This window comes from Contarinia nasturtii, unplaced genomic scaffold (genome assembly GCF_009176525.2).
Source record: "Contarinia nasturtii isolate CC-2019 unplaced genomic scaffold, AAFC_CNas_1.1 Cnas_scaffold_4311, whole genome shotgun sequence".
Taxonomy (NCBI): domain Eukaryota; kingdom Metazoa; phylum Arthropoda; class Insecta; order Diptera; family Cecidomyiidae; genus Contarinia; species Contarinia nasturtii.
Genome location: NW_022201606.1, coordinates 2,456,543 through 2,471,156, shown reverse-complemented (window position 1 = coordinate 2,471,156; position 14,614 = coordinate 2,456,543). Strand labels below are relative to the sequence as shown.

General features: G+C 34.7%; 3 protein-coding genes across 3 annotated transcripts; 1 reads left to right on the top strand and 2 right to left on the bottom strand.

Annotated features, from left to right (window-relative positions):
* Nucleotides 1-5,666: 5,666 nt before the first annotated feature.
* Nucleotides 5,667-8,680, bottom strand: LOC116350694 (WD and tetratricopeptide repeats protein 1). The gene is made up of 10 exons (XM_031782592.1): nt 8,577-8,680; nt 8,435-8,505; nt 8,043-8,342; nt 7,741-7,974; nt 7,490-7,685; nt 7,185-7,424; nt 6,585-7,115; nt 6,450-6,515; nt 6,245-6,379; nt 5,667-6,150 (listed from the first exon to the last, which is right to left on the bottom strand). Exons 3-10 carry the CDS (start codon nt 8,336-8,338, stop codon nt 5,881-5,883), a joined length of 1,968 nt encoding a protein of 655 aa, XP_031638452.1. The 5' UTR covers nt 8,339-8,342; nt 8,435-8,505; nt 8,577-8,680; the 3' UTR covers nt 5,667-5,880.
* A 367-nt stretch (nt 8,681-9,047) lies between these two features.
* On the top strand, nt 9,048-11,521 carry LOC116350854 (conserved oligomeric Golgi complex subunit 2). Its single transcript, XM_031782825.1, has 3 exons — nt 9,048-10,312; nt 10,389-11,065; nt 11,138-11,521. The coding sequence occupies exons 1-3, from the start codon at nt 9,167-9,169 to the stop codon at nt 11,424-11,426; spliced, it is 2,112 nt and encodes a 703-aa protein (XP_031638685.1). The 5' UTR covers nt 9,048-9,166; the 3' UTR covers nt 11,427-11,521.
* On the bottom strand, nt 11,444-12,676 carry LOC116350855 (dnaJ homolog subfamily C member 17). Its single transcript, XM_031782826.1, has 2 exons — nt 12,443-12,676; nt 11,444-12,358 (listed from the first exon to the last, which is right to left on the bottom strand). The coding sequence occupies exons 1-2, from the start codon at nt 12,518-12,520 to the stop codon at nt 11,534-11,536; spliced, it is 903 nt and encodes a 300-aa protein (XP_031638686.1). The 5' UTR covers nt 12,521-12,676; the 3' UTR covers nt 11,444-11,533.
* Between the last annotated feature and the right edge of the window lie 1,938 nt (nt 12,677-14,614).

Sequence of the window (14,614 nt, the reverse complement as noted above, 5' to 3'; positions counted from 1 at the left end):
TCTTTTTTTTTATTGTTGGTTTGAGATTCATTCTTTTCACTCTTTCACGCGTTCATGCGGTTCGATCAATTGTTCGTCTCTGTCGTTGAACAAATTATTAGTTGGCCACAGCAAGCGTAACCGCATTATGCAGCAGCTACACAAACCGAACACATCACATTGAGTGGTGGCATTTGAACGATCAGTCGTTCAAAGGATCGTCGTGAATCAAGATCAACATTTGCTGTTGCTCACGTCATTCAACCTGATTCAATTCTCTTCAACTCTTGGCATTTTGCCGCAAAATTGTGAATTTGTTACTTAGTGCATAACTCTTTTTCATTTTTGTTTATTTCATTAAAACTTTAAAATCGTTGCAATGTTTGCTTGTAAAGTAACGGGTGTTTTTCAAGTGCATGGCAGCGATCAGTGCATTTATACGATTGCAGCCGGCTAAATTCATTTACAAAAAAAATTCTTTTTATAGATTGGATATCAACGTGCGCTTTGAGGAGTTCGTTTCAAGTTCAAACATGACGGATTTCTGATGTGATCGAATGAGCGGTTCGGTGATGTTGGTTTTTTTTATTCATTTTTTTCTTTTACTGTAGTTACTCTTGAAGTAAAATCAAATATTAGTGATTTATTGTGGCATTCAGTTATGGAGTTTAATTAAAAATTTTATCAATCCAAATATTTACATAATTCCCACAACAGACAAAACAATATTTTTTTTATCAATGAAAATTCAGTAATTCGATCGATTAAAATTTCTTTGGTCGAATGCAAGATGGAAAAAAAATTCAAGCAGCTATAATTATTTGGTCATGAAGTAAAGAGAGAATATGAGAATAACCGTTTAATTCCATTGAAACCGAAAACGAGAGAAATGAATGGGGAATTTGGTTAGTGGCGAGACGAAGCAATGGAATGAAGTAAATTTTTAAAATTGTCGTTGGTCATCTCACAGCCGCTATTGAAACGGTAACGACCGAAATATGCGGACAATAAATGATTTTAATAACCATAAGCAGTATATCGGTTTATGATGTCGCTTTTGTGTAGAGATCGCACTAACTTGAATAAAGAGTCAGCTCGTCTTTTTTTTCGCTGATTAAATACACAATATAGATTTAGAGACATACATGTAAATTTATTCAGTCGGTCTTTCATCGTGTACATTGTATATTTGAACTTGGTCATACACAGCGGCAAATTCTCTGTCATCTCACGCGTTATAAAGTAAATGCTATTGTTCTAAACGAGACAGCGACGGTATTTTCATGTTTCGGTTGTTATTCTTCGTTAAATTCCCTTTCGTTCGTCTATCGTCGTCTGTGTTTTTTTTCGTCATCTTTCTCTTGCACTGTCTATCTCTCTTTTTCTCGCTCATCACCCATTTTTGTCATCGTTATCTCGGTATTTACTTATTCCTTTGTTATATTTCAAGTCTATTTTATTCACATCAAGCGCAACAACTGAACAAAACAAACCAGAACATAGAAATGAGATGTATTCTCTCTGTACTTTTTCATCTTGTGTTTTGTATCGTGCGTATTTTGTTCTTTTTGAATTTCAATTTTAGCATTCGTTCAAAAGAAGAGAAAAACTAAGAAAAAAAAAACAATAAAAATGCTTCATTTTAATTTTTTCACTACACTGAAATGAGAACGTTTCAATGAGCAAAGCAAAGTAAAGCAAAGCCAAGTGAAAGCTTTGATATCAAACATCACGACATAATTTAAGACAAATGTATTGTTTGTTAGAATATAAATATATGTATATGGAAACAACGAACGACGATGACGACCACCAAAAAAATGACACATGTTTTGCACATAGCACATTAATAACGAAGCAAACCCGTTGCAGGCAATTATGTACATCAATATATCTCCAGACGAAAATGATTCACAAATGCTAAATTTGCAAAGCAACCGTCGAATCATTGAATCGCGTTTTTAAATGAAAGTCACAGTCTGAACCTACACATATTTCGAGACACTTTTCTACACTCAACTGGATATATTTTAATCATACTCATACCCATATCCATGACGATTACATAAAGCAAACACATAAAAACTCTCGCGCACATATATATTTCAATGTCGTCTCCTGTTTGCTGGACTCAACGCTGTTCTTAATCGGTCATTTCGGTTTAAATGCAAATCTCTTAACTGTTCATTTTTTTTATCTGCTTGAAATGAACGAATTCATTTTAATGCGGTGAGACCGTGCTATGTTTTTGATGGTGATGGTGTCGAAAGATGAAAATAAACCGCAACCAAAGATAGAGAAAAAAAGCCTGAGATTGATAATGATAATTATTGCAAGAACAATGCATTCATGAATTTGTGAATTTGCTCATTTTTTTCAAGCTCTTCGTTCTCGACATTAAATCTGTGTGAAAATGTTGTAATGTTGAGGTGAGTGCTCTTAGGGCGCAACTGACAATTTCAATGCACATTCAAAGAGGAAAATGTAAATTTTCCATGCAATGCAATGAATGCATCATCTTCGTGTCTCGGGCTCTTCATTCTCATTCTCCAAAGTTATTCTCACACTTTACACATTAACTTCAATATTTCTATTCATTTTCCTATTCGTTCGGCGAATTATTATAACGTTTTAATGTTACGTTTCTGTTTTTCTTCTCTCTTTCTTTGCAATTTTTCTTATTTTTTTCCCATTTTTTTTTCTTCTTCATATTTTAAATCATTAAAAAGTTTTTCTTTAATTTGTAAATTTCGTGTCTACAATTCGGCTCATTTCTTCACCAAACAAACGTATAATTTATGAATGCAATGGCGGCTGCACCTAAAGCATTCATAAACGGTTCTTTGTTTATCTATTCGGTGCCTGTTTCTGTTGTTGCGATCGTTTAATATAATTGGCATTGAGGTTAATATCAGTCGGAGTTGTTGCCAAAAGTTAATGCTTTCCCAATTAAATTTGAAGGCGAAAAACCATCAATTGCTGATGCGCCGCCGACAGACTTTCAAAGAAGTATGCATATAACATGGCGTGTATCGTTCAAATAAATTTCATCACGATTTTTCCACTATTGTATTTTGATCTAGTTTGTTGTTGATTAACATTTTTTCCATTGGAAATATTATTGTGCGAAGTTTTTTTCGTGGTTTTGACGGATGGCTTCAATTAATTGAAACTCTTTCGGCACATTAAGCTATTTTTTTTCGTCGATCTGAAGTGAGACCTAGAGTGAGACCATCATTATTTGACCAAATTTAAATCAAATTAAAATGCATCCTAACATGGTGCACGGGGAACAAGATTTTTGTAGATGAACTCTATCGACTTGCATTTCATTGTTGGATGCGTATCGCGTTTTTAAAAACATTGTTGTTTCTTTGTTTGCGAATTTTTTTTGCATTGTGTGTGTGTTTCTGCCTTTTTTGTTCTGTCCTCACTTTTCCATGGATTAATTGTTTTTTCCGTTTCTTTCATGCAGTCCTCTATTACACGCATACCCACAATGCATAATTACATAAAGTGCAGCGCTATATTCTGATGCCTGTTAATAATATGCACACTTTTTTCCCCATTTTTTTTTTGTGTTGCGTTCCGACCGTCAAAAAACCAACGCTTCTGTTTTGTTTGTTGGCTTCGCATGTCGATGCATCAGATTGTTCTTCGTTTTTGAACCTCTTTGTTCTCGTTTCAGATCGATTCGCTGCTTACAAAGTAAAAAAAACACTGGCTGTTCGAGCGAAACAAAAAGGGAAACTGAATAGATGCAACACATCATATGCATTTTGTAGAGAGAGGGAGAGAGAGAGAAAATACGACCAACATAAAATAAGAAACACAAGGCACACAAAATGCAGCCGCATCCAGAAATAAATTACAAATAAAATGAGACGCTTTGCAAAATTGTATATTGTTGAATAAAAACTGCAGGAAGAAAAAAGTCTCCGTTTTTGGCTTCGCATAACCAAAAACAAAAAATTTATAAAAAAAAGAGGAACCAAAAATGCAGCGCAACCATGCTATGTTTGCATTCAAAGAATAATCAAATAGAAAAGATTCCATACAATAGTAGTTTCTTATTATAAAATTCTTCATTCTTTCAAATGCAAAGAAACGTGCATTACTTGTGGTTTTCCTCCAGAAAGCACATAATTAAAAAAAAAAGTTAACAAAAGTGGGACATAAAATGAGAAATATTAATAATTCTTCTTGAAAATAATACATTTGTCGCTTGAATTCGATTGAAGAAAAAAAGAAATGATAATAATGCAATTTTCAAGTACATCGCCACAAAATCGTTAACGTTGAATTTTTGTACCATTTTGGAATGGCGAAAGAGATCGAAGAGCACAATCGAGTATCGTAATGAAACAATGCAAACGTGCAATTTACTTTATATACTTTGAGCGCGTACACTTTATTTTTTTTTTTTTCATTTCAACTATATATATTGTTTTATATTTTATGCACCAACACAAATGAAAACTAATTGGAATTGGGTTTTGAGTGTACGATTGGGGAATGATGCGAGAAGGAAGAGGCGAAATAACTATAACAAAATGCATAAAATTCATGATAATAGTAGCGCATAGCCGGTTGCACACAAATGTATTTTAAAAATAGCGCGATTTGCGCGATCTGGCGTTGCTTCTCTTTTGTTGAATACATTTAAAGGCGTCTGGTCCGATGTGAACGAATCGAATCGAAACTCAAAAGAGTAGATGCGAAGAGTTGAATCGAGTTGATTTGAGTTGCATGTGTCGGTTCTCTTCTTGGTTTTTTGCGCACGCTGAATACATAATATCTACTGCACCATGAAATGAGTGGCCAAACAGCAAATGTGAATGTTTTATGTGTGTTTGTGGTACGATCAATTGTCCTTGAAATATCAAACCGAATAGCCCAGAGGTTATCGAACGAAAGGAAATAATGCTTTAAATTATTTCGTTGTTGCTCTCGTCATTCTTCTCTCGTCGTCGTCGTCATTTTCAATTTGCCTGTGCGTTGTTTTTTCTCTCTGTTCTTTCTTCACAACGATGTATTTCCCTACATATTCCCTTTTTTTCATGATGCGTGCACCTAATGTATGCTGCACAGGCATACAAACACAAAACCTCACACACACACACTTATACATAAATATTCGATGCCATGAACTATCTCAAGTGTGCAAATTTGCCCGATTCGCCTCGTTTCTTTCTGCAATGAACAGAGAGTGAAATTATTTACTGGCCGTTTTATTTCCATTCCAACCGATTTTTCTTGTTCTTTTTTCTTCAGTTTTTTCGCCCTCTGTCTCTCTCTTTCTCTTTATGCATTTAATGCCATAATCGATTCTTACCTCGTTTTCAATTTAAATTGAAAATTCAGTCGTTACAAACATTATATATATGTGCGTCGTATGTATTTTTAGCAAGTGGTTTATTTTACGGCTTATAAAAAGTACTATCGAGATTAGAATGCATTAATGTAGTTGATGCTATTTACTGTATTTCTTTTTATTATTTTAGGTAGATGCGATGAATTATGGGATGCTGCAAAAGACTTAACGACATTTTTGGAACTTGGTAACTCCACCACCGTTGGCATGTTAATTGATTGAAGCCAATGGAAGCTGGATTTACCACTCTCCAAGAAATGCATTTCATCAAAAAAAAATCGAATAAAGAAACAACTTTATCAAAACGAAGGCGTTTACCGTAAATGTGAAATATATTTTGGTAATTTTCAATTATGCGTTATATGTATATTTTGCATGTGCTTTAATTTAATCAAAATAACAAAATGGAACTTTCAGTTCAGTTGCAGTTGAATTCCTTAGCAAAAAAGTTTCGTAAATCTAGTAGTAATAATCATAGTAAATAGCAATAGTGTGTGATATAGATGCGATCTTCGACAAATATGCATTTAACTTGCTCGACAAACGGCACCCGAAGCGTTAAATTCAAAAGGATCGGCCATCATTCGCTGTTGGTTTACCACGACGGTTGTATCGTAATACGTAACACGATTTTCTGCATCGAACTCTTCTTGCTTTGGACTCCAAAGCCGAATTTCGTGATCGATCCCGCTGGTGGCAAGCAAACACAATGTAGGATGGGGCTGCACACAATTCACAATTGTTGTATCACCTTTATAAACGGCCACAATTTTATTGCTCGGCCTCTCCCATATATACTACAATTTTTTTAAATAAATTTAAAATTAAAAGAAATATTTTTAAAACTTATTCTTTTTTTTAAAAAAAGTTGAGATTTTTTTTTAAACTTACAAAATTCCCTTCGTCAGAACCAGCGACTATAAAGCTGCCATCATCACCAAAGTAATTTGCTTCTTTAATGTCAGTTGTTGTGTTACAATGGCCCACAAATCTTTCACTAAAGTCTTTTGCGATCGTTCTCCAATACTGTTAAAAGGTAAAATGCCATTTATTAGAAAAAAATTGAAAAGAGTTTTGTCACTTAAGAGCACCATACCATTTCATTGTCAGATAGTTCGGTGTCCGGACTGTCGCTGCCATTTTGATTTGAATTTCGATTTTGCTGTAATAATGGCCAATAAAATAAAATCAATACTTTTCTCAAAATGAATCAATTTTTGTTTTACTGTACCTCGACGTGAGCTTGAATATCCTGAGATAAAAGTTGAATTTGTTTGTTGTTTGAATCTTTCGGGAAGCGTTTCTTTAGTTCGTCAAGGCATTCACTCGACTCAATTACGAAGCCCAATTCGAAAAGAGCACGAGCCAAGCGAAAATGTGCCTTGACATATGTTGGATCGAGTCGTAAGGCTGTTTGGCAATCTCGCAAACCTGAATACATATCACCGTACCAGTTGCGACGCATATAAGCGGTGGCACGATTCAAGTAGAAAACTGGATGATTGTTCAACAATTGAATGCAATCGCTGTATTGATTGATCGCTTGTAAGTATTTCTCATTTTCCATGAAGTCATTTCCACACTTTTTTAATTCTTCAATGTGTTTCGGTAGCTTTGATTGTTTTGTATAAGTAACTGAAGTCGGTGATGGTGAGTTTGCAGAAGGCAATTCGAGTGATGATATAGCGGTATCGGTTGGTGTTTCCAAGCTTTCGCTTTCGTCGGTATCGCCAGATTTATTGAATTGTGGCATACTCAAATACTGAAACAAAAATCAATTCAGCTTCCTTGTTTTTACTGAAATTTTGCTAAAAAAAATGCACATTCTTACCACGGGTTCCTGAGCATTGTTCAAATCATAGAGGTAAATTTGTTCGCTACCCATATTCACCAGCAATTCAGTTCCTTCTGGGCTAAAGCTAAGATAGGTTATAGTCTTTGAACTCAAGTTCAGTTTACGGTCTTTGAATGTATTCAAATGGCCTGGGCAAAAATATGTTACACAGTCTCTACTCAGGTTATCTTCAAGTTGACGATCATTTTGTGCAAGCGAATCTGTCATACGACCAATCTATACGGTACAATCCAAAAATTAGTAACACGATTGGAAATGATTTGATTTGTAATTGTCATTACCCGAAATAGTTTGATCATGCGACGGTCATAAACACGAGCATACGCGTCGCTCGAACCAACGGCTAATTGTTCTGATCGTCTAGGATTCACAGCTACACATTTTGCTTCCGCAGTCGCACCGACATGATTTTGTAGATCAATAAGACAGACCTTTTCGTCGCGTGTGCAATGATGAGGCTCTCGAATGTCAAATTGTCTGGAATTAAATCGATAAAGTCACCATTTCAAGAAAACACAAAAATTGTACATACAAAATTCGTCCATCTTCTCCGGCCGACCAAAAAATGCACGGGCTATCTGGTACTGTTGCAAGTCGCTTAACTCTCTGATTATGGCAACTACACTTCCAACACGGTGAATCTAGATCTGTTGCACGATTTACGTCAAACACATAACAATATCGGTCGGCAGCAGCCGTTGCTATTAGTGCATCGTTTGTTTGTGGTAGAAAAACAACAGAAAAAATGTTGCCTTGATGCGGTGTCCTACGGTAAAAAAAAAGTCGAATTGATTGCATTTGATCGAAGTGAGGTTGTAAGAATGAAAATCATACCGTATATCAAGTGCCGGTTTGATGTCATGATGAAATGGTTTCCAAAGAATGAGACGATTATCATCACTGCCACTTGCAAGCAATTGACCATTCGACGACCATTCCAGACAATTGACGCATCCAACGTGACCTTCTAATTTGGCTTCAATATCTAAATTTTGTATGAATTGTGGCGCCGCTTTCAATCGATTCTTAACTAATGTCTCGATATCATAGTATGGACGATCTCTTTGTAGCAAGACAACATTTCGTCTGGCTCGTGGCGGCCAATGATAGTGTCTATGAAACTTGGACATAGCACTGGAAAATGTTTGGCGAAAGTAAACAAAATTCGATAAATATTTAAATTGCATGTGATTTATATTTTCAATGGCAACGTTGATTGCGATTACCTTTTGTCGACTTAATTTCACTCGTACAATGTCAAACAATCAAACACGAAAAAAAAAATCAATAAAATGGCCTGTTGGAAATTATTTATAGAACAGATTAATGTAAGTTATTATTGAATTGTGTGCGAGCGTTGTTTATTACCGCAATGCAAATGATTGTGTTTGTTTTATTTTGAATTGTCTTTTTTCGCTTATGGTTTTCCAACTTTTTTTCCACTTTGTTTTGACAGATCTTTCTTGAATTTCTCTATTCTATCTTCGCATCAAATGAAAACAAACAAATTGCGTTCCTAGTGCAACGGGCAACACTCTTTTGAAAATTTGAAAAGTTGCGCGCTATTTTTCGTTCCGAGTTTTGAATGCGATAATTCTATAAATCGATTTTTTAAAATGATTTCAATATTTTCAGAATAAAAAAACGATGTTTTATTTATCACAGAAATTCAAAAAAAGAATCCAAAAACAAACATTATTACAGACATACAAATCTAATCATCTGTCAAAAAAATAATGTGTGTTGTTCAAACTGGTCTGCTTTATAGACATTCCAGTGACTTCACTTCACTTCCAATAAGAATATTGTTGATGTGTCACTTGAACGTGAAATGTCAAGTTTTGATATATTTTTTTCTTCATGTAAACACATATTTTGATCGAATTCGCTCATAGTTTTAATGAAAATAATACAACAAAAGGTGAAATTAGGTGTAATTTTGGCATAAAAATAAAGAAATGGCAAAGAAACGGGACTTGTTTAAACTACCGGCCGGACCGACTGAAATTTGTTTTGACAAAAATGAATTTATGAAGAAAACATTTTCGGTGGACGAATTTCTGCAAGAACATCGAAATGCAGCCACTTTGGAAACGATGCGAGACGATTTGGGTCTTTATCTCAAAGTATTGCGATCGGCAATGATTGAGCTGATCAATGAAGATTACACGGATTTTGTAAATTTATCGTCGAATCTAGTGGGTTTGGATCAATCGATCCAAGGTATCCAAACACCGATGAACGTAATAAAAGATGAAATTGTTTCAGTGCGAACCACTCTTGAGAATACAATGCAAGAGGTAAATGAATGTCTGGATCAGAAACAACAATTGCGCGAACACCTGAAGAGTGTTCAAAGTTTAAGCAATGCCAAGAAATCGATGAGTAAATTGGAGAAACTTCTTGCCGAACAGCTGAACGATGACAACAATTTGAATCCAATGTTACTGGAACGAGCAGCCATGGAATTGGTTAATTTAAAATACAATTTGCAATTTTGCCATCAACATTTGGGTCGTTTGGACAATCCAAAGGGCTTAGATCAATTTGACAAAACGCGCAATAATCTATTGACGAAAGTTGAAACGCATTTTTTGCGAGTACTTGACGATAAGAAAATCGACCAAATTGAACGATGCCTTCGAGTGTACTGTACATTGGGCGAATACAATTCGGCTGAGGAAATTTTTCGAAAAAAAGTTGTCGGTCCGTACATGCATCCAATTATATCGGAAGTGTCATTACAAAATGCTCCACAAGGTCTTAGTGGCATTTATAACCAAATCGTTCAATTTCTCAATGATCGAATGCGTCAATTACTACTGCTTACACAGCCAAACGATAGCGGTGCAGCGACGGTGCACGGCTTTGACTTTATCATTAATAGTTTTTGGACAGAAGTGGAAAGACGCATTGAAACACACATGACATCGATATTTGCGCCGGGAAATCCAGATTTATTTTACCAAAAATATGAGCACACCATAGCATTTTTGGAGAAAATTGAGAACGTCATCAAAAGCCGCAAACAAATCGATCAATTCCATAACAACGAACAATACAAGCAATTCCAAAGCAAGTGGAATTTACCCGTTTATTTTCAGGTATTTTTTTTTTTTACAATTATTATTCGATTTTCGATTTGAGGCTTGAATTCAATTTGTTTTTCTTCAAATTTAGATTCGTTTCCAAGAAATTGGCGGTGCATTAGAGTCAGCTTGCAGTGAGCCGATTAATGAAAATATAATTGCTGTATCTTCGTCAGAGTGTGATTTTAGTTTGAAGCCATTCGTCAAAGGTGATGCATGCATAAAAAAATGCTGGACAACTGGTGTTTACTTGCCTCAATTGTTTGTACGTTTTTTCAAATTTACACTGCAAATTCTGTCGCGACTGAGTAAATGGTCTGAAGAAGCTATTGCAATAAAAAACGTACCATCTTTGGATCGTATGGATTTCATGACGATGATTTATTTAGATGTAACCACATTGATTGGAAAGATATCGAATATATTTGATTGCATCGTGGAAAACGTTCCAACCAATATGAATACCAAATTGAGCTTGATAGAAAAATGCTGCGATGAGTCGAGGGCTATGTTGACAGAGCGTTTGAAACTAATTGAACAAGAATGGAGCAGCGAAATCATAGCACAAACATCTGGCTGGACTAAACAAGTTGGAGACATTCCAAGACTTTATCGGAAAACAAATCGAGAAGCACCGACAAAACCATGCAATTACGTCGAACAAATTCTCAAGCCAGCCAAATCATTTTACACAAAAAACTCTGCACGAATTGCATCAGATACAATAAAGAAATGCATGATTTTATCATTTTCACATTTGAATCGACAGTAAGTGTGACAATATAATCAAAAAATCAAAATTGCGATTTTTATAGAGCAATGCCTTTCTTTTCATTTCAGGTATTTCTCGGCCGTGAGCGATGTGCTGACTTCAGTACAAAGAACCGAAGAATCATTGCGAAGGCTTAAAAATCTACGTGAAAAGTCGGGATCCACGCAACAGGGTAGTAGTTCGGCATCATCGGGAATGTCTGATGACGATAAAATTCGATTACAATTGCATGTGGACATTTGTGCTTGGTGTGATGAAATTGAAAAACTTCAAATTGATCGAAAGTCGGTGGATAAACTTATTGAATTAATTCAACTAGTTGAGGAGTCTACAAAAATCAAAGTGGCTGACAAATAAGTGGCCTCAAACAAAAATTCAGTAAAAATATGTATTTCGTTTCTGTTATCAATTAATTAAGAATTTAACATATTAAATATTATAATAATGTACAAGATTAATGTTTTCTATTCATCTCCGGCATCTTGTCGCATCATCTCTTCGATCAATCGTTTTCGTTCTTCGGCTTGTCGCATTTGGCGCAGTACGATTGATTCATAATCGTTGTCTGTTATAGTGGTGGAACCGTTGCCAGTTCGATTCGTATTTTTGGGTGCGTTTCCTATCCATGACAATTCCAACGGGTTATCCATATTCCCTTTTTCATAATCGATTGCCATTTCGGCTGCTTCCTGTGACTTGAACTCAACGACAGCACTCCCTCTTTTCTTTGCCGATATAACTAGTGCAACAATGTCGCCGTATTTCTTGAGAAAATTTCGGAGGTTCGTTTCGTTATAGCCGCCATTTGTATCGTCACCTTTTTCGGCTTTCCATTTGATTTTGATACGATGCAGTGACGAATCCCATTGACTTGAGCCCTCTTGCATTTTTAAACGGTCTTCAGCCAACTGTTTACGCATCATTTCTTGTTCTTCTTCCAACAAACGTGAACCTTCCTTACGCAATCGTTCCATTTCATCTTTGAGCTGTTCTTCGGGCGATTTTTCAGCAGAATAACCGCCTTTACGAGACTTTTGTTTCGCACTTGCCTCCTTTTCACGACGTTCCAAATCTTCAATCAATTTTCGCCGTTTGCTATCCAATTCTGCGTGTCGTAAGGCAGCCGCTTTCTTGGCATTTAAAACGCGATCATACGCAGCACGAGCTGATTCATCGGTCAAAATTCCCAGTGCATTTGATAATTCATGGAAAAGTTCTGCCGCTTTCGGATTGTCGGGATTCTTGTCCGGATGGCAGGCCAATGCTTTTTTACGATATGCTTTTCGGATCTAAATTATGACAAAACAAATACAGAATTAAATTGTTGCCTTGACATTCTATATTATAAATACAGAAAATAAACGTTTGTTTACCTCACTCTCGGTAGCGGTAAGTTCAACCCCAATTAAACCATAAAGGTCAATATTACTGAATTTTTTCACATCAACCATTTTGGAAAATTGATTTCGACTGCAAAAAATTAATCGGAAATTAAAATTTTGAAAGTTTTTTTGGCTTTTTTAGTGAAAGAAATTCACGAAAAACAAAATTTAACACTTCTATTTGGATCGAACGAAGAAACGTTTCGAAACGTCAAACGTTTTATACCTTATGTCAAAATAACATGTAGCCTTTGTATGTGTAAGTGTATGTGTCAATTCCTTCTTTGACATAAATCGACGTTGGAATTTTGGAATGCATATTTTACAGTTCGCTAAACTTTTATTTTCTGCATTTTAGCATAAATATCATTTGAGTTCATATACAAGCGGGGTAGTCAATCGCTTCATTGTTCGAAAGATGTGATGAGTCTTAAATCATTGGCTTTGAACACGCCATAGTGTTCGAAATACATGCACGCCAAAGTGCATGAAGAAGAAGAGGAACCAAAACCAGCACGACATAGTGCAAAACATAAAGAAACTATTTGTATCTGCGTTTCGCCCGCAGACATAGTAATTGTGAATTTGCGTTTCAATCGCAAATGAAAACAAAACAACAGCAACAACAAGAAAGCAACAATAAACGACTTTGTCGAAATCAAAAACACTTTGAAGCTAATTTCGACTATCTTTTTGCAAAAAGAATTAAAATAGTATTAAAACATCGTTGCTTTTTAAATCTGGATCGTCAAGTCTGTTAAACGTCAAGTCTTTTCCAATTTACTTACATTGAATATATATTTGTGTTGAGAGTTCGAGCAATCGAGAGACCTTTACTTCGCATCTCGCATGGTCATGCACTTTTTTTTATTTTGTTACGAATGTGTTACCCTATCTATCTAATGATTAAATTTTTTTTTTTAAATTAATATTTTATGAATGAATCAAAATTGGTCTATATACAAAAGAAAAATACCTCTTTCGATCAGAATGAACATTCGTACATTCGGTACAACGTTCCACATTCGAATTTTAAATTTTTTTCATCTCTTTTGCAAAATGATTTGATAGCAAACATTTAATTTTTGAAATTGTTTTTTTTTTATCCCCATTATTTATTATTATTGAAGTATTGAGGCAAAAATTAAAGAATTTTCATATTTACTTCTTTAAGCTCATAATTTATTCGTTTACATGTATTTGTTCCTAAAGTGCTGGTAGTCAGAGGTTCATGGTTCGTCACCCACATATTCCGAATGATTTTTTTTTCACTTAAAAAGATCATTACAGATTTTGGTATATGTATGTAAAAAGAAATTAAAATTTAAAAATAAATGTTAAATAAACGCTTGATTCACAAACTAGCAAAAGAATAGTCATTGCGAACTTCAAGGTAGTTTTGATTAAACGATAATACGATTTTCTTTATACAGGCGATTTTATTTATTTTTCAAGACCTATAATGAAGGTAGTATTTCGATATTTCATTTTCTTCAAGTTTTTTTGTATTCAAATACGATTTCACATATGATACAAATACTCATACGAATACGTTGATGTAGTCAAAGTGACATCACACTTTTCAAACCAAGAAGTGCCAGACTATCCTCAAGCATATAATGCAAACCAATGTATATTTATTTCAATTGCTGGAAATTCGTGTGCCAGTGAATTATAATTTTTTGAAATGAAAAAACATTACTGCGCTTGTCCACACACTCATTCATATGAATGGAATCATAACAAAAACACTATATCCATTTCATGCAATGCATGCATTGTGAACCGCATATGTGAATTTAACCGCTGCATCATAAATTCAATCTGACGTTTGCCGTTAAAAAAAATCAACAAACAATATGTGTAATATTTTGAAGGTTGCCAGTTGAAACGAAACACCTAAAAAGAGATTTCATTTATTTCGTTTTTAAAATTGTAAAAAATATTCATATCTAAAAATTTGTTTGATTACGAACTCTAATTTGAGCAAAACACCAACGATTCGGATCGAAATCCATACAATTTATAATGAAAGATTTGTCATGAAATCTATTTCACAATAAAACTTGTGATAATGTATTCATAGACAAATATTAATAATATTCAATATTTAAAAAAAAGTAATGATGCTAATCAAACATTGCAGCCAAAAAAAAAACGAAC

Excerpts from the sequence above, each read along its gene's own strand:
- LOC116350854 (XM_031782825.1), top strand. The coding sequence starts at position 9,167 with ATGGCAAAGAAACGGGACTTGTTTAAACTACCGGCCGGACCGACTGAA. Across the intron at positions 10,313-10,388 it reads ATTTACCCGTTTATTTTCAG|ATTCGTTTCCAAGAAATTGG; the intron begins GTATTTTTTTTT and ends CTTCAAATTTAG. Across the intron at positions 11,066-11,137 it reads TTTTCACATTTGAATCGACA|GTATTTCTCGGCCGTGAGCG; the intron begins GTAAGTGTGACA and ends TTTTCATTTCAG.
- LOC116350694 (XM_031782592.1), bottom strand. The coding sequence starts at position 8,338 with ATGTCCAAGTTTCATAGACACTATCATTGGCCGCCACGAGCCAGACGA. Across the intron at positions 7,425-7,489 it reads GCATGATCAAACTATTTCGG|ATTGGTCGTATGACAGATTC; the intron begins GTAATGACAATT and ends TGTACCGTATAG. Across the intron at positions 6,151-6,244 it reads GTTCTGACGAAGGGAATTTT|TATATATGGGAGAGGCCGAG; the intron begins GTAAGTTTAAAA and ends AAAAAATTGTAG.
- LOC116350855 (XM_031782826.1), bottom strand. The coding sequence starts at position 12,520 with ATGGTTGATGTGAAAAAATTCAGTAATATTGACCTTTATGGTTTAATT. Across the intron at positions 12,359-12,442 it reads TTACCGCTACCGAGAGTGAG|ATCCGAAAAGCATATCGTAA; the intron begins GTAAACAAACGT and ends GTCATAATTTAG.